Below are 22552 nucleotides of genomic sequence, written 5' to 3'. Positions count from 1 at the left end.
TTGTTATCTCTGGTTTGTTGCCCGTGCCACATGCTAGCGAGGCGAGTAATGGGGAGGGAGAGAAGAATTGAACACGTGGCTACAGGGATGGTGCAGGAGGGAGGGTTTTGAATTTTTGAATAATTAGAACATAGAACATAGAAGAATACAACGCAGTACAGGCCCTCGATGTTGCGCCGATCCAAGCCCACCTAACCTACATTAGCTCACTATCCTCCATATGCCTATCCAATGCCCGCTTAAATGCCCATAATGAGGGAGAGTCCACCACTGCTACTGGCAGGGCATTCCATGAACTCACGACTCGCTGAGTAAAGAACCTACCCCTAACATCTGTCCTATACCTACCCCCCCTTAATTTAAAGCTATGCCCCCTTGTAATAGCTGACTCCATACATGGAAAAAGATTCTCACTGTCGACCCTATCTAAACCCCTAATCATCTTGTACACCTCTATCAAGTCACCCCTAAACCTTCTTTTCTCCAATGAAAACAACCCCAAGTGCCTCAGCCTTTCCTCATACGATCTTTCTACCATACCAGGCAACATCCTGGTAAACCTCCTCTGCACCCGTTCCAGTGCCTCCACATCCTTCCTATAGTATGGCGACCAAAACTGCACACAATACTCCAGATGCGGCCGCACCAGAGTCTTATACAACTGCAACATGACCTCAGTACTCCGGAACTCAATTCCTCTACCAGTAAAAGCCAGTACGCCATATGCCTTCTTCACCGCACTATTTACCTGGGTGGCAACTTTCAAAGATCTGTGTACATGGACACCAAGATCCCTCTGCTCATCCACACTACCAAGTATCCGTCCATTAGCCCAGTACCCCATCTTTTTATTACTCTTACCAAAGTGAATCACCTCACACTTAGCTACATTGAACTCCATTTGCCACCTTTCTGCCCAGTTCTGCAGCTTATCTATATCCCGCTGTAACCTGCCACATCCTTCCTCACTGTCTACAACTCCTCCGACTTTCGTATCATCCGCAAACTTGCTCACCCAACCTTCTAACCCCTTCTCCAGGTCATTTATAAAAATGACAAACAGCAATGGTCCCAAAACAGATCCTTGCAGAACACCGCTAGTGACGGCACTCCAAGATGAACCTTTGCCATCAACTACTACCCTTTGTCTTCTTCCAGCCAGCCAACTCCTAATCCAAACCTCCAACTCACCCTCAAAGCCATACCTCTGTATTTTTTGCAGTAGTCTACCATGGGGAACCTTATCAAATGCTTTACTAAAATCCATATACACCACATCTACCGCTTTCCCCTCGTCCACCTCCTTAGTCACCTTCTCAAAGAATTCAATAAGGTTTGTGAGGCACGACCTGCCCTTCACAAAACCATGCTGACTATCCTTGATCACATTATTCCTATCCAGATGTTCATAAATCCTATCCCTTACAATTCTCTCTAAGATTTTGCCCACAACAGAAGTGAGACTCACCGGCCTATAGTTACTAGGGTTATCCCTACTCCCTTTCTTGAACAAGGGAACCACATTTGCTAGCCTCCAATCTTCTGGCACTACTCCTGTAGACAACGAGGACATAAAAATCAAGGCCAATGGCTCTGCAATCTCCTCCCTTGCTTCCCAGAGAACCCTAGGATAAATGCCATCAGGCCCAGGGGACTTATCTATTTTCACCCTTTCCAGAATTTCCAACACCTCTTCTCTACATATCTCAAAGCCATCCATTCTACTTAATTGTGACTCAGTACTCGCATTGACAACAATGTCCTGTTCCTGATTGAATACTGACGAAAAGTATTCATTCAATGTCTCCCCAATCTCTTCAGCCTCCACACGCAACTTCCCACTACTATCCTTGACTGGACCTATTCCTACGCTAGTCATTCTTTTATTCCTGACATACCTATAGAAAGCCTTAGGGTTTTCCCTAATCCTACCAACTAAGGACCTTTCATGTCCCCTCCTTGCTGCTCTTAGCTCTCTCTTCAGGTCCTTCCTGGCTACCTTATAACTCTCAATCGCCCCAATTGAACCTTCACGCCTCATCTTTACATAGTCCGCCCTCTTCCATTTAACAAGGGATTCCAATTCCTTATTAAACCACGGCTCCCTCACACGACCCTTTCCTCCCTGCCTGACGGGTACATACTTATCAAGGACACTCAATAGTTGCTCCTTGAACAAGCTCCACATATCAATTACGCCCTTGCCTTGAAGCTTACTTTTCCAAGCCACACATTCTAAGTCATGCCTCACCGCATCATAATTTCCCTGCCCCCAGCTATAACTCTTGCCCTGTAGTGCACACTTATCCCTCTCCATCACTAGAGTAAAAGTCACCGAATTGTGGTCACTGTCCCCAAAGTGCTCACCTAAAATTGGGATGCTTTCTGGGGAAGGTTGGACCTCTACAAACAGGATGGTCTTCACCTAAACCAGAGAGGTACCAATATCCTGGGGGGAAATTTGCTAATGCTCTTCAGGTGGGTTTGAACTAATTCAGCAGGAGAATGGGAACCAAAATTGTAGTTCAAGTATACGGAGGTTGAGAGTAGTGAAGTCAGAACTAAAATTTCAAGATCGCAAGCAAGGGGTTGGTTTGAAGTGTGCTACCTCAACGCCAGGAGCATCCAGAAGAAGTTGGGTGAACTTACAGCCTGAGATTTCAATGTTGTGGCCATTTCAGAGAGATGGGTAGAGCAGGGACAGGAATGATTATTGCAGGTTCCGGGGTTTACATGTTTCAATAAGAACAGTGAAAATGGTAAAATAGGGGGTGGTGTGGCACTGTTACTCAAGGACAGAATTACTGTTGCAGAAAAGATGTTTGAGGACTCGTCTGCTGAGGTAGTATGGGCTGAGGTTAGAAACAGGGAAGGAGAGGTCACCCTGTTGGAAGTTTTCTATCGGCCTCCCCGAATAGTTCCAGAGATGTAGAGGAAAGGATTGCAAAGATGATTCTCGATGGGAGCAGGAGTGACAGGGTAGTTGTTATGGGGGGGTCTTTAACGTTCCAAATATTGACTGGGAATACTGGAGTTCAAGTATTTTATATGGGTCAGTTTTTGTCCAATGTGTGCAGGAGGGTTTCCTGACAAAGTATGTAGACAGGCCAACAAGGGGCGAGGCCACATTAGATACTGGGTAATGAACTTGGCCAGGCGTTAGCTTTGGAGGTAGGTGAGCACTTTGGTGTTAGTGACCACAGTTTGGTTATGTTTACTTTAGTGATGGAAAGGGATGGATATATACTGCAGGAAAAAAGTTATAGCTGGGGGAAAGGTAATTACGAGGTGATTAGGCAAGAATTAGGATGCATAGGTTGGGAAAGGAAACTGCCAGGGATGGGCACAGTTGAAATGTGGAGCTTATTCAAGGACCAGCTACTGTGGTTCCTTGATAAGTATGTACTGGTCAGGCAGGGAGGAAGTTGTCAAGTGCAGGTGCCGTAGTTTACTAAAGAAGTTGAATCTCTTTTCAAGAGGAAGAGGAAGGCTTATGTGAGGATGAGACATGAAGGCTCAGTTAGGGCGCTTGAGAGTTACAAGTTAGCCAGGAAAGACCTAAAGAGAGAGCTAAAAAGAGCCAGGAGGGGACGTGAGAAGCTGTTGGTGGATAGGATCAAGGAAAACCCTAAAACTTTTTATAAGTATATCAGGAGTAAAAGAATGACCAGAGTAAGACTATGCCAATCAAGCATAGTAGTGGAAAGTTGTGCATGGAATCAGAGGAGATAGGGGAAGTGCTGAATGAATACTTTTCGTCAGTATTCACAGTAGGAAAAGACAATGTTGTCAAGGAGAATACTCAGATACAGGCTACTGGACTAGATGGGATTGAGGTGCATAAGGAGGAAGTGTTAGTAATTCTGGAAAGTGTAAAAATAGATAAGTCCCCTGGGCCAGATGGGATTTATCCTAGGATTCTCTGGGAAGCAGGGAGGACATTGCCGAGCCTTTGGCTTTGATCTGTATGTCGTCCTTGTCTACAGGAATAGTGCCAGAAGACTGGAGGATAGCAAATGTTGTTCCCTTGTTCAAGAAGGGAAGTAGAGACAACCTTGGAAATTATAGACCTGTGAGTCTTACTTTGGTTGTGGGTAAAGTGTTGGAAAGGGTTATAAGAGATGGGATTTATAATTATCCAGAAAGTAGTAAGTTGATTAGGGATCATCAATACAGTTTTGTGAAGGGTAAGTCATGCCTCTCAAACCTTATTGTGTTCTTTGAGAAAGTGACCAAACAGGTGGATGAGGGTAAAGCAGTTGATGTGATGTATATGGGTTTCAGTAAGGCATTTGATAAGGTTCCCCATGGTAGGCTACTGCACAAAATACAGAGGCATGGATTGAGGGCGATTTAGCTGTTTGGATCAGAAATTGGCTAGCTGAAAGAAGACAGAGGGTTGTGGTTGATGAGAAATATTCATTCAGGAGTTCAGTTGCTAGTAGGGTACCACAAGGATCTGTTTTGGGTCCACTGCTGTTTGTCATTTTTATAAATGACCTGGATGGGGGCATAGAAGGATGGGTTAGTAAATTTGCGGATGACACTAAGGTCAGTAGAGTTGTGGATAGTGACGAAGGATGTTGTAGGTTACAGACAGCTGCAGAGCTGGGCTGAGAGGTGGCAAATGGAGGTTATTGCGGAAAAGTGTGAAGTGATTCACTTTGGAAGGAGCAACAGGAATGCAGAGTACTGACCTAATGGTAAGATCTATGGTAGTGTCGATGAGCAGAGAGATCTCGGTGTCCAGGTATATTGATCCTTGAAAGTTGCCATCCAGATTGAAAGAGTTGTTAAGAAGACATACGCAATGTTACCTTTTTTGGTAGAGGGATTGAGTCATGTGGTCATGTTGCAGCTGTACAGAACTCTGGTGTGGCCGCATTTGGAGAATTGCATGTAGTTCTGGTCACCGCATTATAGGAAGGATGTGGAAGCTTTGGAAAAGGTTCAGAAGGGATTTACTCAGATGTTGCCTGGTACAGAGGGAAGGTCTTATGAGAAAAGGCTGAGGGGCTTGAGGCTGTTTTCGTTAGAGAGAAGAAGGTTGAGAGGTGACTTAATAGAGACATATAAGATAATCAGAGGGTTAGATAGGGTGGACAGTGAGAGCCTTTTTCCTTGGATGGCGATGGCTAGCATGAGGGTACATAGCTTTAAATTGAGGTGTGGAATGCACTGCCTGTGACAGTAGTAGACATGCCAACTTTAAGGGCATTTAAATGGTCATTGGATAAGCATATGGGCGGCACGGTGGCACAGTGGTTAGCACTGCTGCCTCACAGCGCCAGAGATCCGGGTTCAATTCCCGCCTCAGGCGACTGACTGTGTGGAGTTTGCACGTTCTCCCCGTGTCTGCGTGGGTTTCCTCCGGGTGCTCCGGTTTCCTCCCACAGTCCAAAGATGTGCAGGGTCAGGTGAATTGGCCAAACTAAATTGCCCATAGTGTTAGGTAAGGGGTAAATGTAGGGGTATGGGTGGGTTGCGCTTCGGCGGGTCGGTGTGGACTTGTTGGGCCGAAGGGCCTGTTTCCACACTGTAATCTAATCTAAAAAAAAAATATGGACGAGAATGGAATAGTGTAGGTTAGATGGGCTTCAGATTGGTTCCACAGATCATGAAGGGCCGAAGGGCCTGTACTGCGCTGTAGTGTTCTATGATCTATGTTCAATGAACAAAATTGGGATGGTTTCAAATTTGCTGATGGCTGAAGAGACCAATCAGAGAGTGATTGGATCTGCAATTATCGCCATATATAGTTCTGCAATTATCGCCATATATGGATTGCTCATTGTAATGGATTAAGGGTTTGTTGGTGGTGGTGGAACATTGCCAGCAAGTCAACATGCCAATGCTTTCACTCTTGCACAACTCCATACCTACCCCAGACTGGGAGGCTGGGGAAAACCCTGCCCTTGCTTTATGATACAGATATGGGAAGAATAATTCACTTTCATTCGACGGCCTTTGAATCCTTATCCCATTCTGCAATTTCATTTAAAGTGTAGTCGCTGTTCTCGTCTGGTGGAAATAAATCATTATGGACACAGCAAGATCCCACAAACTATCTTGAGGTGAGTCATCTGCTTTGGTCATCTTGGTTGGAAGATAAATGTGATCCAGGACTAAGAAGAACTTCCTCTGCTTTTTTTTGAAACAGAAAGCAAAAACACTATTGCATTTGTTGTGCCCAGCTGAGGAGTAGACAGTGTCTCAGTTTAATACCTCACAGAAATGCAGCCTCTGCAACAATGCAGCACTCCCTGGGTTCTGGAGTAGCATCTAAACACACCAATGTTGAATTCAGAGGGGAGCATTGATTTGTGCTAAAATGGAGCAGGAGATCTTTTCGGATGTGATAATCAAGACATTATGGAGATCACCAAAAATGCATGCTTGGAATCTTTAAGAAATCTGGTCTGATTACTTTCTTGGCAGAAAACAAATCTGTTCAACACTGCTCATTTATGATCAAGCCTGATTTCAGACAGTCTGCTTTCAGCAAAATTTACCCTGGCAACTAGTGAAAGAGAGGCTGGGTGGGTTTTCACTGCTAAAGTAAAGAAACATATTTTGCCGTCTAATTTTTCCTGGGTTTAGACAACTATTTCAGTCGCAGTTTATTTGCACTGCTGTATATCACTTTCATCTGTGACAAAGGACACTTATATACAGTGCAGCAGTCCTCCTAGAAACATCAAGCAATGGGAGCTCAATTCATACTTTCAGGGCCTCTTTGGTATTAAGTATCAGTCTTGTACAAATTCTGAAGACCAGCTAGAAATGTCATTGTAGCTAAAAACGGATTAGTGTCCATGATTTGCACATATGGAAATATGTTCCATTTCATTCTTTGTTTTTAAGCTTTGAATATTTTCCCAGACCAGTAATGGAATACAGTAGGTCAGTGACTCAGAAAACCTGTCATACTTTTTGTGTCTCTGGGTTGTCAGTTGGTATTGACATAATGTCAGGACTGTTTGCAGTAAAGGGCTCTAAAAATATCATAGCATTTTTTGAGAAATGGAAAGCATTGTGCAAATTTCAACATTTGTGAAAATAATTGATACTTCAAATTTAGTTGATATGTGCAGTCCTCCGATGTGAAATCAGAACACCAGTTGAACTGGGGACAGAAGCCAGTATCCTAGAGACAGGATACACTTGTGTCAAATTGCTCTGGATAACGACTAAAATACTTTGATGTTGGATGTAGAAAATAAATTTAAACATTAATTTAAACTTGATTCCATAAAATTCATCAGAAAGTTGATGGTGTTCCTCAGAAGGTGATGCAAATATTTTGGATATGCCTTCAGGAAATGAGAGGATCCTGCCTCTGAAACAAAAACAGAAATTGCTGGACACGCTCAGCAGATCTGACAGCATCTGCGGAGAAAGTGCAGAGTTAATATTTTGAGTTCAATGACCCTTCTCCAGAACTCTGGACTCGAATCGTTAACTCTGCTTTCTTTCTACAGATGCTTCCTGACGTGTTGAGCTTCTCTAGCAGTTTCTGTTTTTGTTTCAGATTTTCACCAGCCAGAGTTCTTTGTTTTGTTTTCGCCCTTGCCTAAGACTTGCACGTAGTCACAGTTTTGATACACACTCAACTGAGGTGATCAGTGGGAAATCACTTCAAATTAGTGAGTTTTGAAAAGATTTGTAGCTCAGGTTGAGATTGTGGATGTAGGTTTGCTTGCTGAGCTGGAAGGTTCATTTCCACATGTTTCTAGGTAACATCTTCAGTGGGCCTCAGGTGATTCACTGCTGATAATTCCTGCTTTCTATTCATATGTTTGGGTTTCTTTGGGTTGGTGATGTCATTTCCTGTGGTGAAGTCACTTCCTGTTCTTTTGGTAGATGGGGTCTAACTCGATGTGTTTGTTGATAGAGTTCCAGTTCGAATGCCATGCTTCTAGGAATTCTCATGCGTGTCTTTGTTTGGCTTGTCAGAGGATGGATGTGCTGTCCCAGTTGAAGTGGTGTCCTTCCTTATCTGTATGTAAGGATACTAGTGAGAGAGGGTCATGTCGTTTTGTGGCTAGTTGATGTCATTCCTGACAAGCCAAACAAGGACACGCATGGCATTCCAACTGGAACTCTATCAACAAATACATCGAGTTAGACCCCATCTACTACCCCTGAGAAAAAGAACAGGAAGTGACTTCACCGCAGGAAATTACATCACCAAATCAAAGAAACCCAAACATATAAATAGAAAGCTGAATTATCAGCAGTGCTTCACCTGAGGCCCACTGAAGATGTTACCTAGTAGGGTGATGAAATGTCTGGAAATGAACCTTCCAGCTCAGCGAGCCAACCTACATCCATCACTTCAAATCTTTTAGGGTGCTCCCTTAAGGGTGCAGTATTGCGGAGGTTCTCCTCTGTCATACTGGTGAGCTCCCATTTGATGAACAAAGACCCTGGCTGTAGGTTCACTGTCATAGCTCAAGAGCACATGCCCAGGAACGTGAGCTGGAGCTAAGGCAGACAGAACCCCAGGCTAACTAGGAGACTTTGCTGTCTCATAACTTATTCCCTGTCATTCCTTGATTTGTTTTGTTACAGGTGGCTGCTCCAGCAGGTGTCTTTGAAATCTTGGACAAGTTGGGATTTCCAGAGTTTGAAGACCCAGAATCTACCTCCATGTGCAGGATGCGTTACCGGTGGCGACAACAGCAAGGTTATAAGGCCCCTTCCTTTGGGGAAATGATTGAATAATTTGGACCGAAGAAAAAGTAGCTATCTTTTTTATTTAAAATCATTCAAATGGCTGAGTCTTTTGACTTTCAATATGAGAAACTATTGCATTAAATTCTTGTGGTATGGCAAGAATGAGTGCAGTTGTTCATTCAGATTAGTTAAGTGAGCATTTTCAAAGATTGTAAATTTGGGGTTTTCTTTACGTTTGAGCCCAGATGCAGTCACCTTATGACTCTTAACTTACTTTCTTAATCCAGACTTCTTGCAGTCAGGAGGTTGCTCATGGTCAGTCAGGCACTTAGCTCTATGAGAGTCTGGGGATCTGTGTCCTTGTAGCTCAGGAGTCAGTCTTGAATGTCAAGTACAGGCAGTCTGGGGCTCACAGGTAAATCAGTTGAGGTTCTGTTGAGACATCTGACAGTGAGCTGCAGTGGTCAGCTGGGGCTGCTCTGTTGAGTCAATCTGGAGGAGGAGGTGGTAGGTGAGTGCGACGCAGTCACTCATCAGGCCTTTGTCTATAATGGTCAGGGGAATTATCAGTGGGCAGTCCACGGGCTTCTGGAGATAACCAGCAATGGAATTCTTGGGATGGATTTCATTTTACTGGAACGCTGAGGAAAAGGTGACTGTCATGGGAAGATATTGTAGGAAGTAGAGTTGGACCTCCTAGCAAGTAGTAGGAAACTGAAAACTCTGGAAAGGAGGGGGTGGGGAGGACTGGTTTCAATAGGCCATGGTAACTCTGATTTCTACATAGGGAGGGTATATGGTAAACCAAGGCACAGAAATTTCCAAAGTCATATGCTCTTCAGGTAAAATGGAAACATTAATAGTCATGCAAATTATCTCAGGGGAAATGGACGATGTCTGAAAAGTCACACAGCTGCAAGGACACCAACACCACAAAGTACATTCAGCATTGGAGGAGGGGCGTGATATTTGTGTGACACATGTGGAACCTGTAAGTCATTCACACTGAGACAAACCTTGCCATGTCAGATTGAATGTCAGCTTTGTAATAACTACACAAAATGGTGAGCACCACGTACAAAATAGCCAGAGGAAGTTATGTTTTTTCCTTTAGGAGTGGAGTAGAATCCTTTAAATTGGAAATCCTCCTTAGGACAATCGCAGCAATTGTGCTTCACTGATTCTATTAATGGCTCAAATTTTCACTTTGTCAACAGGTCACTAATTGAGCATGAATATACATTAAAAATTACTGCTTCGGCCATCATGACCAATACATTTTTCTCACTATTCACCTCCTTGTCATGTTAACTACGGACCTGTAATGAAAACAAACAGAAGCTGAAGTTCTGGTTTCACAACTGGAGCAAGCATTGCCACTATCTGTTCACAGTCTGGACTATAAATATGCAAGGATGTGGTTGGTGATGATCAAGGTAGCCTTTCCTTTGGGATTAAAGGGAGTAATGGTGACCTACTGGCAGAATTCTACTCCTGTAATGTAGCATGACAGCATAATTGTGCATCATATAATTGGATAAGGTGATATGCGTCCGAGCTTCTCATGGAGGCAAGACAAAGACCTCCTTTGGGATGATCCTGTGCCATGCTATGAACATGAAGCTTCCCTGTGATAGATGTGCAGATGCAGGATATTCCCTTTTGTGTTCTCCTCTGACGTTATTTGCTCATGTATCTCACATGAAGACTGCAGTTCCTGAAGTCATTCTGACCTTGGTGCAATTCTGAATGTAGAAGAAAAGAGCAATCGATACTTCATCAGCAAGTCCAGCTTGAACAGCAACAGCAGCAGCCCCCCCTCCCTCCCTGCACCCCAAATGGTTGTCATCCAACCTTTGAAGGGAGAAACAGCAGCTGAAGATACCCTGGGGAGAGAGAGAGAGTGTGTGGAGAGAGCCTGCACATAAAGGCCTCGCTGTGGTATCCCGAGGGAGTGAGGAGAAAACACAAAGGGCTGGAAGGGTAAGTAATTTGGGATGATTAGATGGGCTAGTGCTATTGAGTGGACATGATGCATGCAATAATGAGATGTATTCCATCAGCTTTAGTGTGGAGTGTTAGACTGAGTGTGACTCTGTGCGTGTGAGGTAGACGAGAGAACATGGTCAAACATATCCTTGAGGAGCACAGAAGATCATTGACCTTCTTTCTGCTTCATTTGGGGCACAGCACCAACCGGTCTGCAATCTGTAACCAGACTGACTTGCTTTGATTTCGTAATATTCTGTATCGGCTGGTGAAAATACTACCCTGCTCTTCACCCAGCCTATTGACTACACCTCTAGGCCTCTGAATGCAAAGTAAAGAATGACCGTTCCTTTCATCTTGGCTCTGTGTTTAGTTTTAATAGTCAAGCCCCACAGTGTGAGGGGTGGTTCTTGCCTTGCCACTTCAGAGGTCACATATTGGACTCTAGATGTAGTGCCAGACACATGAAACCTGGAAGGTCTTGGCAGTGGTAAGCACTTCTGCTTTTACAACCACGTGATTCTCAGAGAAAGATACTAGGAGCCTGAGTGTGTAATTATTGAGGTGACAAGCAGAAGATTGATTTGGAACAGTCGTTTCATACCTTAGTGGACCGGAATCTCACTCGACCAAACACCAACTGAAAATAAAAAATGTCCACCCAATACTGTGCAAGTTGATATGCTGTGATAAAATTGTGTGTCTCTGTTTTCCTGAAGAATATTTATTGTTTTGCAAATAGCATATTCAGTCAAAAGGTTATCTTTGCTTAACAACCAATCATAGCATTTATATTTTCCCTTTTTGCAATTTAACCTTTTCTTAAGTCATTACTTTGTGAGCATCACTTTTTGTCTCTCAGAAATATGGATAATTGACTAGTTAGCAACACTAGGAGGAGTGTGAGCTTGTTCTGTGTAAAGTGACCTGACTTAACACACTCGGTGAATTTTTCAATGTAGAAACCTGCTTCACATTAGGACTGAGGTCTAAGTACTTTAAACTTAAATCATGCATTACAAAACACTTGCACGGGTAATGTGTGAAAAGAACTCAATGTGTTAGCTGTCGGGTGGATTAGTTGTGGAAATTTTAAAATCAGTATAGGTCAATATTAGTTTCAAATGATGCCCAAATGTAACCCCATGATTTTTTTGTTGTGCAATATTTTCAAGTGAACTGTAGCATTGTATCAAGAACTGGGTTGTTTCCTGCTACCACCACAGTTAGGTTCATCTTATCAAGTTGCATCTTGTTATGATAACTTGAAGCTAATTGTGAAACGTTCCAGATCCCCTCGACCTGCGAACAGGTTTATAATTGTGACCCCATTAAGGAGCCAGAGAAGCAAAGACCATGAATGTAAAAGATTCCGTTCAAAGGTCACAGAGTTCTCCTGACTTGGCAAGTGTTTCTCCTTCAAGCACCAACCCTAAAATCATACCATGTCTATTTGTGTGATGATAAATGAAAATATATTGCTGCAATTTCCATATAACAATAACAACTTCATTGTAAAAAACAACACTTCATTGTTCTTTTGAATTCCTGAGGCTGAGATACCTGCTACATTATTTCAAATCCTTTTTCTTTAATAAACCTAGTCACGCCCCACTGTCAAATACAGTCCTACTATCTTAGCATGTAAGAGTCATTTTATATGTGCATGATAATATGATCTTCATTTGTTATAGTTTGAAGGATTTGCTTCCTTGCTTGTGTTCCTTTGTTGTATTATCATACTTTAGATGGGTATATTCTAGCCTGTGGATGCTTGTTTATTTCTCAAGTGCAATAAAATGGTTCATGGCATTGTACTGTATCCATTGCATATGCCACATGTTTTTGGAGGTAGATTTGCGCAATTGAAGTTCATTTTAAAATGGTAATGTACAACAGCATTTCCTATCCAGTATCTTTCTGATATTGTCTAATGGATTTCTAGCTCTGGTGCATGTGAGATTGCAAAACCTGTAACCTGAGAGAAGTTTGTCAATAGGTTCTGTTATGATGTAAACATTTATGGTGTTTAAAATAATACAGTTAACCTTTCACTTCTTCAATGTATAACAAACTCGGGCACTTCTTCAACTATAACAAATGAAAATCATATTATCATGCACATATAAAATGACTCTTACATGTTAAGATAGTAGGACTGTATTTGGCAGTGGGGTGTGACTAGGTTTATTAAAGAAAAATGATTTGAAATAATGTAGCAGGTATCTCAGCCTCAGGAATTCAATTCTTCAATGTATAATTTCAGTTACATCACACTGCAAATTTTTGCTATATATTCTGTGTTACGATCGAGCCCTCCACAATCACCTGATGAAGGAGCGTCACTCTGAAAGCTAGTGTGCTTCCAATTAAACCTGTTGGACTATAACCTGGTGTTGTGTGATTTTTAACTTTGTAAACCTTTCATTTAATTAGTGTTAGGAAGAATTTGAGGGGAGTGTCAATCAAACTCGGGCATCATCTAAAATCCATTTTATATGGGCTTCCAGTTAGTCCATTTAATCTTCTATAACAATTTCTTGCACACATAGAAACCCTATGTGTGCAAGCAGACCATTTTGTCCATTGTGTCCACACTGACCACCAAGGGCAACCCAACCAGACTCACCTCCCTACCCTATCCCTGTAATCCTGCATTTCCCAGGGCCAATCCATCTAATCTGCACATCTTTGAAACCAGAGCAGCTGGAGGAAACCCACACAGACAAGGGGAAAATGTGCAAACTCCAGACAGACAGTTGCCTGAGGAAAGGAATTTTCAAAACAATGGATCAGTGTAACATCTTTGGTAAATATGAGCAGATTGGGTCAGGAATGGACAGTGAGAGTAACAAAGTTAGCAGAGCAGCAGTAACAAAGGTGTCATCAGGAAAAATTAGAAATAAGTCAAAGCTACAAAGCAATACATTAGGATTCATGAAGCATTCATACCAACATAATTAATTAGTAGCAAAACTTGAAATTAATAGATTTTATCCAATAGCTATTATAGGTAATGGTTATAAAATAATCAAGAATGGGAACTAAATATTCCTGCACATAGCTGTTAGAAAAAATATGCAAAATGAGAAAGGGAAGGGACAGCCCTGATAGGAAAGGATGTAGACAGACTAAAGACAGTAGAGAGAAGGATCTTGGCTTAGAAAATCAAGAGATAGAATCAGTTTGAGACAAATTAAGAAATAACAAGAAAATATTGGTGTGTTGTTGACAGACCCTCTAATTGTAATTCCAATACAGGGCAGAGTATACATCAGAAAGTTAGACCTAAAGTTAAATATGTAATGCAATAATCATGAAGGACTTCAACCTGCATTTAGACTGTCCAGAACAGATTTACAGTGATATTGTGGAGGATTGGTTCATGGAACACATGCTAATGAACACATGGAACATACACTGATGAACCATTTTGGGAATAGGTTATTTTGGATCAACTGTTCTTTGAAGAGAAAGGATTAATAAACAGCCTTGCAGTAAGGAGATGATTGAGAAGATTGATCATAATATGAAAGAATCCTATAACCAGAATTAAAATGAACAGTCTAAACCATAATTATGGGGCTCTGTTTCAAAATAGGAAGTCTCTCATTTAAGACAGAGATGCTGAGGAATTTCTGCTCCCGGACAAAAGTAATCTAATAAAGTCTGTCGGGAGCAGTTAAAGATAACATTAATCAAAGAATGAGACTTGCAATGTTGCCTGAGGAATAGAGAAAATGAAAAGTTAGAACAAAGAATTAGAGAGGAAGGCAAATGAGACAGGAGGCAAGTTAGAGACATACAATAAAGTATTCAAATATGAAGAGAATAATGAAGGTAAACATGGACCAGAGGCAGCTGAAGCCATAATAGAAAAGAATGAAATGAAATCGTTAATAAATTAAACAAATATTGAGGCAAAGATGTCCACTACATCAGGACAACTTGGCAGCCTTTTATAAATAGCAGGTAGGACCTGTTTCTGGGGCTATTGTATCCATTTCTTGGAATTTTCGCTGGAACATGAACAGGGTGTAGGTAGCCCAACAGACCTCATTCCCATTTTTGTTGGCTCCAATACAGGGTTGGGCTGACTAAACTAACTCTTAAGTCCTAGAGGAATTGGGTCACCTCAGTAATAAAACTCATGGCCTCTCAGGTGATGTGGACCAGGAAAAGGGCACTCAAATCCCTCTGTAATGAGACTGCAGGAGAAAATCAGCTTCCCTGTCCACCCACAGCATAGCCACAAAGAACATAAGGAAACATGTCTGCCTAAGCCACAACAGAAACTACCCAGAGTGCCTCAGTCTTGACCACGTTTATCACCTTCTGGGCAGGAACCCAGACCCACCATTTGCGGACCTGTAATGGCACATATTTCACCTGTGGCCACAAGCTCTACCCTTGGCTACCATTGTCCTGGTCTGGAAGCTGCTATGTTGTGTACATGGTGGCACTTGTCTACCATTCCCAGTCCTCCGCCTTCATAAAGCCCATAAATTGCAGCAAATGAGCTCTCACCGCCCTTGACACAATCCTCTCCAGCTTTGTATCCCATTATGAAGCCTGGTGACTAAACACAGAAGCCCAGCAGCTCACCACCGTTTTAGAGGAGGTAGCCAATGCCACAGCCAAGACTTTCGCCCAGTTGAATGTGGAGGCTGTTGCCATCTGTGCTGAGGCCTGAAAAAACTGAATGGCCCTTGACTACCTGCTGGCCAAGAAAGGGGGGGAGGGGCACTTGCGCCCTCATTGGCGTGGCTGCTGTACATACATTCCTGACCCCAGTGACAGCATCACTGACCTGGTCCAGCATATCCGACCAGCTGCGGCTGCCCTACATGGACAGGATCACACTGGGATCTGTGGAGCTTGGCAACTTCCTGGCTGGGTTCATGAGGCACGCCCTGCTGCAGGGATTGATCGCCTTCATTGCTGTCATTGCCGTGATTGCAGCGTTGATCATGGCCATCAGAATGTGCCATTTGCACCTGTGTTCGATGCTACTACCATCTACCCCCTGACCACTCAACTGGTCCAGGTGCACTGGCAGAATATCCCTGCCCCTGGGCCGCACTCTACTGCTTTGGATTCGGACTCCAATGACTATCCCTCTGATTCCGAACCACCCCACCTGACAACCTCTGTGACTGTGGCTACGTTGGCCTCTTCTAATCACTCATTTAAAACCAAAAGAAATTGGGAATTGCGGGTGAAAATCTGCTTCCCTGTCCACCAACAGCATGGCCACAAAGAACATAAGGAACCATGTCTGCCTAAGCCACAACAGAAACTACCCAGAGTGCCTCAGCCTTGACCAAACAGGCTAACTAAGACACTAGGCAGCAAACAGGAGATGCCCCAAGCCACTCCTAGATTGGGAAATACACTTCCTGAAGCGAAAGTGGGTACTGCAGATGCTGGACATTAGAGTAGTGCTGAAAAAGCCTAGCAGGTCAGGCAGCATCTGTGGAGTAGGAAAACCGACATTTCAGGCAAAAGCCCTTCATCAGGAATGAGGCTGGGAGCATTGGAGGTAGAGGGGTAAATGGGAGGGAGGTTGTGCTGGGGGGAATGTAGCTGAGAGTGCAAAAGATGGATGGAGGTGGGGTAAAGGTGATAGATCAGAGAGGAGGGGGAGCAGATAGGTAGGAAGGAAGATTGACAGGTGGGACAGGTCATGAGAACAGTGCTGAGTTAGAAGGTTGGAACTGGGGTAAGGTGGGGGGAGGGGAAATGAGGAAACTGGTGAAGTCCACATTGATGCCCTGGGGTTGAAGGGTTCTGAGGCGGAAGATGAGGCATTCTTCCTCCAGGTGTCAGGTGGTGAGGGAGTGGTGTTGGAGGAGGCCCAGGATCTGCATGTACTTGGTGGAGTGAGAGGGAGAATTGAAATGTTAGGCCATGGGGCGGTGGGGTTGATTGGTGTGGGTATCCCAGCGATGTGCTCTGAAGTGTTCTGGGAGAGGAGACAGCATTGGGAGCAACAGATTCAGTAAATGACATTTGTAGAAGTGCAGGTGAAGCTTTGATGGAAGGCTCCTTTGGGGCCTTGGACAGAGGTGAGGGAGGAGGTATGGGTGCAGGTTTTGCAATTCCTGCGGTGGCAGGGGAAGGTATTGGGAGGGGAGGGTGGGTTATTAGGGGGCGTGAGCCTGACGTAGTTGCGGAGGGAACGGTCTTTACAGAAAGTGGATGGGGTGGGGCACGGAATATATCTCTAGTTGTGGGGTCTGTTTGTAAGTGGCGTAATGTCAGCATATGATGCAATATATACTGAGGTTGGTGGGATGGAAGGTGAAGACCAAGATGATTCTGTCCTTGTTGAGGTTGGAGAGGTGGGGTCGAGGGTGGAAGTGCGGGATGTGGATGAGATACGTTGGAGGGCATCTTCAACCACTTGGGAGGGGAAATTGTAATCGTTAAAGAAGGAGGCCATCTGGTGTGTTCTGTGGTGGAACTGGTCCTTCTGGGAGCAGATGCGGTGGAAGCAGAGGAATAGGGAATAGGGATAGCACTTTTGCAGGAATCACGGTAGAAGGAGGTATAATTCAGGTAGCTGTGGGAGTCAGTGTATTTGTAGAAAATGTCAGTGTTGAGTCAGTCACCGTTGATGAAGTTGGAGAGGTCCAGGAAGGGGAGAGAGGTTCTCAATACACTTCCCAAGACAGCCCAACAATAGACTTCCTAGCCCTCTGTAAGCACAACCGCTCCTGAAGCCCGAAGGATAGCCTCCCTCCACACACATACTGGACAAAGGGTTGCTCAGACTGAAAGGCACCAAGGTACCTTGCTTGCGGACTAACCACAATGGAAACCCATCGATGCCAGGATAAGAAACATTAACACCTACTCTCACAGAGGATCACAATCTCCTAACTCAATCACTGACTGATTGCTGCTACTGGATGGCTGATGGTCCTCCCATTGATTGTGTTTTACTCTTGATTGTACTCTAATTCACACCACATTACTGTACCCCTATAAAACTACCTGGGCCCACTGCTCAAGGAAGAGAACCCTTGGTCTACCTGTACAGACGGTCAGTTCTGTGTCAGCCTAGTCAATATTTCTTTCAGCAATATCGCTTGTAATAAACAGCTTGTCAATTTCACCTGATCCATACTTGTGTGGTATCTGTTCAATTGGGTAATTTCTCCAACAGAGACGTACTGAATTTTGTCTCCATTTTGCTAATAAATTGCCTTTCAATTCTTCCAACCCAAAATGGATAACTTCACACTTATGGATGTCGAAATCTATCAAACAAATTTTGATCCATTCATCAAATCTATCCATATCCATTTGTCAATTTTTAATTTTTTTATTGCAAATTACTTTACAACCTGCTTTAGTGTCATCTGCAAATTTGGCTACAATATTTTCTGCTTCCAGGTCGTTAAACCAGATTGTAAATAGTTGGGACCTGAGGAAATGTGGCACCTCATGACTTACAACTTGCCGACAAGAAAAAGACCCATTTATCCTGATTCTCTTGCTTCTGTTGGTTAGCCAATCCTCCATCCAAGCTAATAAAATCCCCACACGTGATCATAACAATAATGAACGCAATAATAGAAACAAAGACAGACAACAGTGGAGTTTGGAAACTTTCTCCCCACCCCGACCCTCCTCCCACTTATCTCTCCACCCTTCTGGCAGTCTGCCTGTATTCCTGATGAAGGGCTTTTGCCCGAAATGTCGATTTTACTAGTCCTCGGATGCTGTCTGAACTGCTGTGCTTTTCCAGCATCACTCTAATCTAGACTTTGGAAAATAGGTAGACAATATGTGAGAAAATAGTCAATGAAAATGTTAGATGATTTGGTAAACCATATAATCTGAAAACACGACCAGTAACTTGCATTGCTATATGCACTTAATTTTACTAAAAGGAATTAAGACCATGCAGTTGCTGTTCTCAGATTAATCCTCTTTCTCTGAGTTAATTTCTGTGTTTGAAGAGTTACTGATATGATGACCCAGTGGTATTATAACTGACCTATGAATCCAGAGACCCAGGCAATGTTCTGGGAACCCAGTTTGAATCCTGATTTGGTGGAATTTGAATTCAATAGAAATGATCTGGAATCAAGAGTCTAATGATGACCAAGACACCTTTTCCAGTTCTTGGGAATAAACTCATCTGGTTCATTAATATTTTTAAGGAAAGGCAATCTGCTAGTCTGGACTATATGTGACTCCAGATCCATAGCAACCCACAGGTTGATTCTTAACTCTGGGCAGTAAGGTTGGGTAAAAATGGAGACTTAGCCAGTGATGCCCCACATTCTATTCATGAATAAAAACAGTATAAGGACAGCCATGATGTCTAAATTGAGGGATATTGTTCAGGACCCTGGATAGTGGTATTGGTAATGTCTGTATTATGTTAATGATATTGACTCTGACAACAAATATGGAGAGGTAATGACATTATGCTATTGTGCCTTGATTAGGACCCAGGTAACTCTATGACTGGGTTTGAATCCAATCATCACAAATGTTGGAAGTTGAATTTTAAAAAAATCTGGAATGATAAGTCTAATGAAGACCACGGTTGATTGGTGTTGAAATATATTTGGTTCACGAATAAAGAACATTTGTAATACTTAACTGGATTCCAGATCCATAGCATTGTGGTTGACTCTGAAAAGACTTAGCCCACATCCCATGAATGAATATTTTAAAATCATTGAATACAGAAAACACCCTTGGATTAAAATGTTTAGAGGCGGTCCAGATAAATTTAGATAAGTCAGGTTACCTCAACAATAACAGTAGACACAAAGGGATATATCAGAGCTTTACAATATAGTTGCAGTATAGTTACAAAGATTGCCAACTAAGTAGGAAGGCGGGAGAGAAAAAAAGAACTGGTGACGGTAGAAGCTCAATCAAGAACAAAGGTCACAGGGAGCGTTCTAAAAACAAAGATGAATATAACAAGGAGGTTATATGAAGATTGTTTCAAAAATTGATGCATTGTGGTTGAATGTTTTGCTTCCAAGAGTTGGCGTGGAGATTCCTGATGAAGGGCTTATGCCCGAAACGTTGATTCTTCTGCTCCTCGGATGTTGTCTGACCTGCTGTGCTTTTCCAGCACCACACTCTTCGAAACTGATCTCCAGCATCTGCAGTCTTCACTTTCTATTACTTAGCTTGGGGATTGTTAGAGGTAGGCCAAGGGTACACATAAAAACAATGGCAAAATTTTTTAAAACCATTTATTACGGCAGAATGACAATAAAGCTGGGTAAGGTTGGGAGTTGAGACACTTTATGTGGTGAGATAAGAGTCTTAAAGATTCAGGAAAGGTTTTATTATGGGGATCTGAGAAGTGGAAAGGGCGGGTGGGGTGGGGGGGTTAGATTCAAAATCTAACCAGGGTACTTTATGTATGAGAATGACAAAGACATTTTGTCATATCTTCCTATATATGTGGTAGAACTATCAATGGTCATTCTTGGCCATTTATTAGGGAACATTAAGTTGCTTCTGATTGAGTTTGGGCAGTTTTGGGAAATGAGAGGAATGTAAAAATAACCTACTTATGTCAGGAATAGAATGCAGTCAGAGAATGCCTTAAATTATTGACTGGGGGATGCAATGAGCGAATTAACACCAGCTCTAAATATTCAAGTATGCTTCCATTGAGCTATAAGGAGTGAAGTCATAGTCATAGAAATGTACAGTACAGCAACAAACCCTTTGGTCCAACATGTCCATAATGACCAGATATCCTCAATTAGTCTAGTCCCATTTGCCAGCATTAGGCCCATATCCCTCTAAATGTTTCCTAGTCAGATACCTATCCGGATGCCTTTAAAATGTTGTAATTGTACCAGCCTCCGCCACTTCCTCTGGCATTCCATACACGTATCACCCTCTGCATGAAAACGTCGTCCCTTATAACTCTTTTAAATTTTTCCCCTCTCACCTTAAACGTATGCCCTCTATGCCCCAGGGGAAAGACCGTGTCTATTTACACTATCTATGCCCCTCATGATTTTATAAAGTTCTATTAGGTCACCCCTTAGCCCCTGATGCTCCAGGGAAAACAGGCCCAGCCTATTCAGCCTCTCCCAGTACCTCAAACCATCTAAACCTGGCAACATCCTTGGAAATCTTTTTTGAACCCTTTCAAGTTCAACAACATCTTTCTAATAGGAGGGAGACCAGAACTGAAAGTGGCCTAACTAATGTTCTGCAACATGACCTCCAGAATCCTATACTCAATGCACTGGTGAATAAAGGCAGGCATATTAAATGCCTTCTTCCTTCCTACCTGTGACTCCACTGAAAAGGAACTATGAACCTACAGTCCAAGGTTTCTTTGTTCGGCAACACTCCCCAGGACCTTACCATTAAGGGAATAAGTAGGTTGCATCAGAGGAAGGATAAATTTGAGGCAATTGGATTTTTACTGAAGCCAAGGACATTGAAGATGAGAGTGAAGATGTGATTGAGCAAATTAATATCTGCAAAAGGATCATGGGAAAAAAATGACCAAAGAAAGATTCAACAGCTTAGTGTTGAAAGTTCTTCTGTAGGGTGTGGGCATCACTAGCAAGGCCAACATTTGATGCCAATCCCTAATTACACCAGGGATCAGAAACCATTTTTTCATTAATCAACAAAGTTTAAGATCCAGGTACTTACTAAGAGAATAAGCCCATCAGATTCCATTGGTTTGAAAAAAAACCTAAATATTACTGTATAGTTTGAACAGTAAAACAATCCACTATATTGTACATATGTACAACCTATAATCTAACATCCAGAATTAACATAAGATAAATATGAGCTAACTGTGGTCGAACACCACACAGAGCACATTAATTAGCAATGGCAGTTATAGTAGATTCAGTTGCTTTCTCAGCGACCCACCAGTCAATGATGACACACTAATCAGCAAATGTCAAAAACATTGCCTCTTTTACAAGGGATTCTAATTTGTCACTTTTGAAGATCTACCTTTGGAATTCCCTCACAAGCCACTTTATCAATGAAAACCTCAACAACTGCTCATGTCCTTATATAATTCAATCTCTTCTCCTGGCACAGTTTTGCACAGAATTTCCAAGGCAATTTCTCACAGACATATTTCCAGATCATTTGCAGACTGCCAGCTTCACTAAACTTTCATGCCCCTGGGTTTCTCCATGTTCCAATAGCCCTCAGTTGCACCAAGGAAATACTGCATGTAGGCTTCTGTTAACACCACTTAAAGCTAGACTGAACTATCAGCAGCTCCCAGGGCTTCTTCTGAGCCCTAATTCTCAACACCATAAAGTCAGAGACATTTCACCACATTCTTAGCTCCTCTGAGCCTCTTCTGAGCCTGGAGATTACTAATACTAGCACCTTTGCTGCCTAGGACCTCGTTCCTTGCTTCTGAAGCGCTAGTTGCCCAAAATAGCAATTTTCCACTTTGACTGCTTTAACCACCATGGTTTAATCACCTTCCCTGATTTTCTCTCACTTAATAAAATTGATGTTAACTCTTGAACTGTTCTGGACAACCTATTAAAACTCTTCAAAGGGATTCCCTCCTCCTTTATAAGGCAGGAATACATGTTTCAGGCATTGGAACACCTTGTGCTTAAATGTTATAATCTCAACAGACCTACACAGCACAAAGGGAAACAAAAAAATGGATTTTCTCACAAAGGCACAGACCTTGCTCTGTAGTGACCAACTGAGAAGAAAGAACAAAGAGATGAAGAAGAGTGAGGGAAGGAAAAAGAAGAGACAAGAAAAGAAATGCAGTACCTTACTGGTTGAGCAGTCTGTAATTGACTCATTTGACTGCAGCCTTAATGAATGAAAACTCAATTTCCCATTCACCCACAGCTCAATGCCTTGTAATTCTTCT

General features: G+C 42.7%; 1 protein-coding gene across 1 annotated transcript in view; it reads left to right on the top strand.

Annotated features, from left to right (window-relative positions):
* LOC122558317 (paladin-like) overlaps window positions 1–9515 on the top strand; it is a 121872-nt gene extending 112357 nt beyond the window's left edge. Inside the window, exon 19 of the mRNA XM_043706751.2 lies at window positions 8575–9515. Coding sequence (XP_043562686.2) covers window positions 8575–8727 — 153 coding nt within the window. The 3' untranslated portion in view covers window positions 8728–9515. The remainder of the gene's footprint in view (window positions 1–8574) is intronic.
* Window positions 9516–22552: the final 13037 nt, after the last annotated feature.

This window comes from Chiloscyllium plagiosum, unplaced genomic scaffold (genome assembly GCF_037043375.1).
Source record: "Chiloscyllium plagiosum isolate Xiang-an unplaced genomic scaffold, Cpla_swu_hap1 HiC_scaffold_2, whole genome shotgun sequence".
In the NCBI taxonomy this organism is placed as follows: domain Eukaryota; kingdom Metazoa; phylum Chordata; class Chondrichthyes; order Orectolobiformes; family Hemiscylliidae; genus Chiloscyllium; species Chiloscyllium plagiosum.
This window is presented reverse-complemented; position numbering and strand designations above follow the sequence as displayed.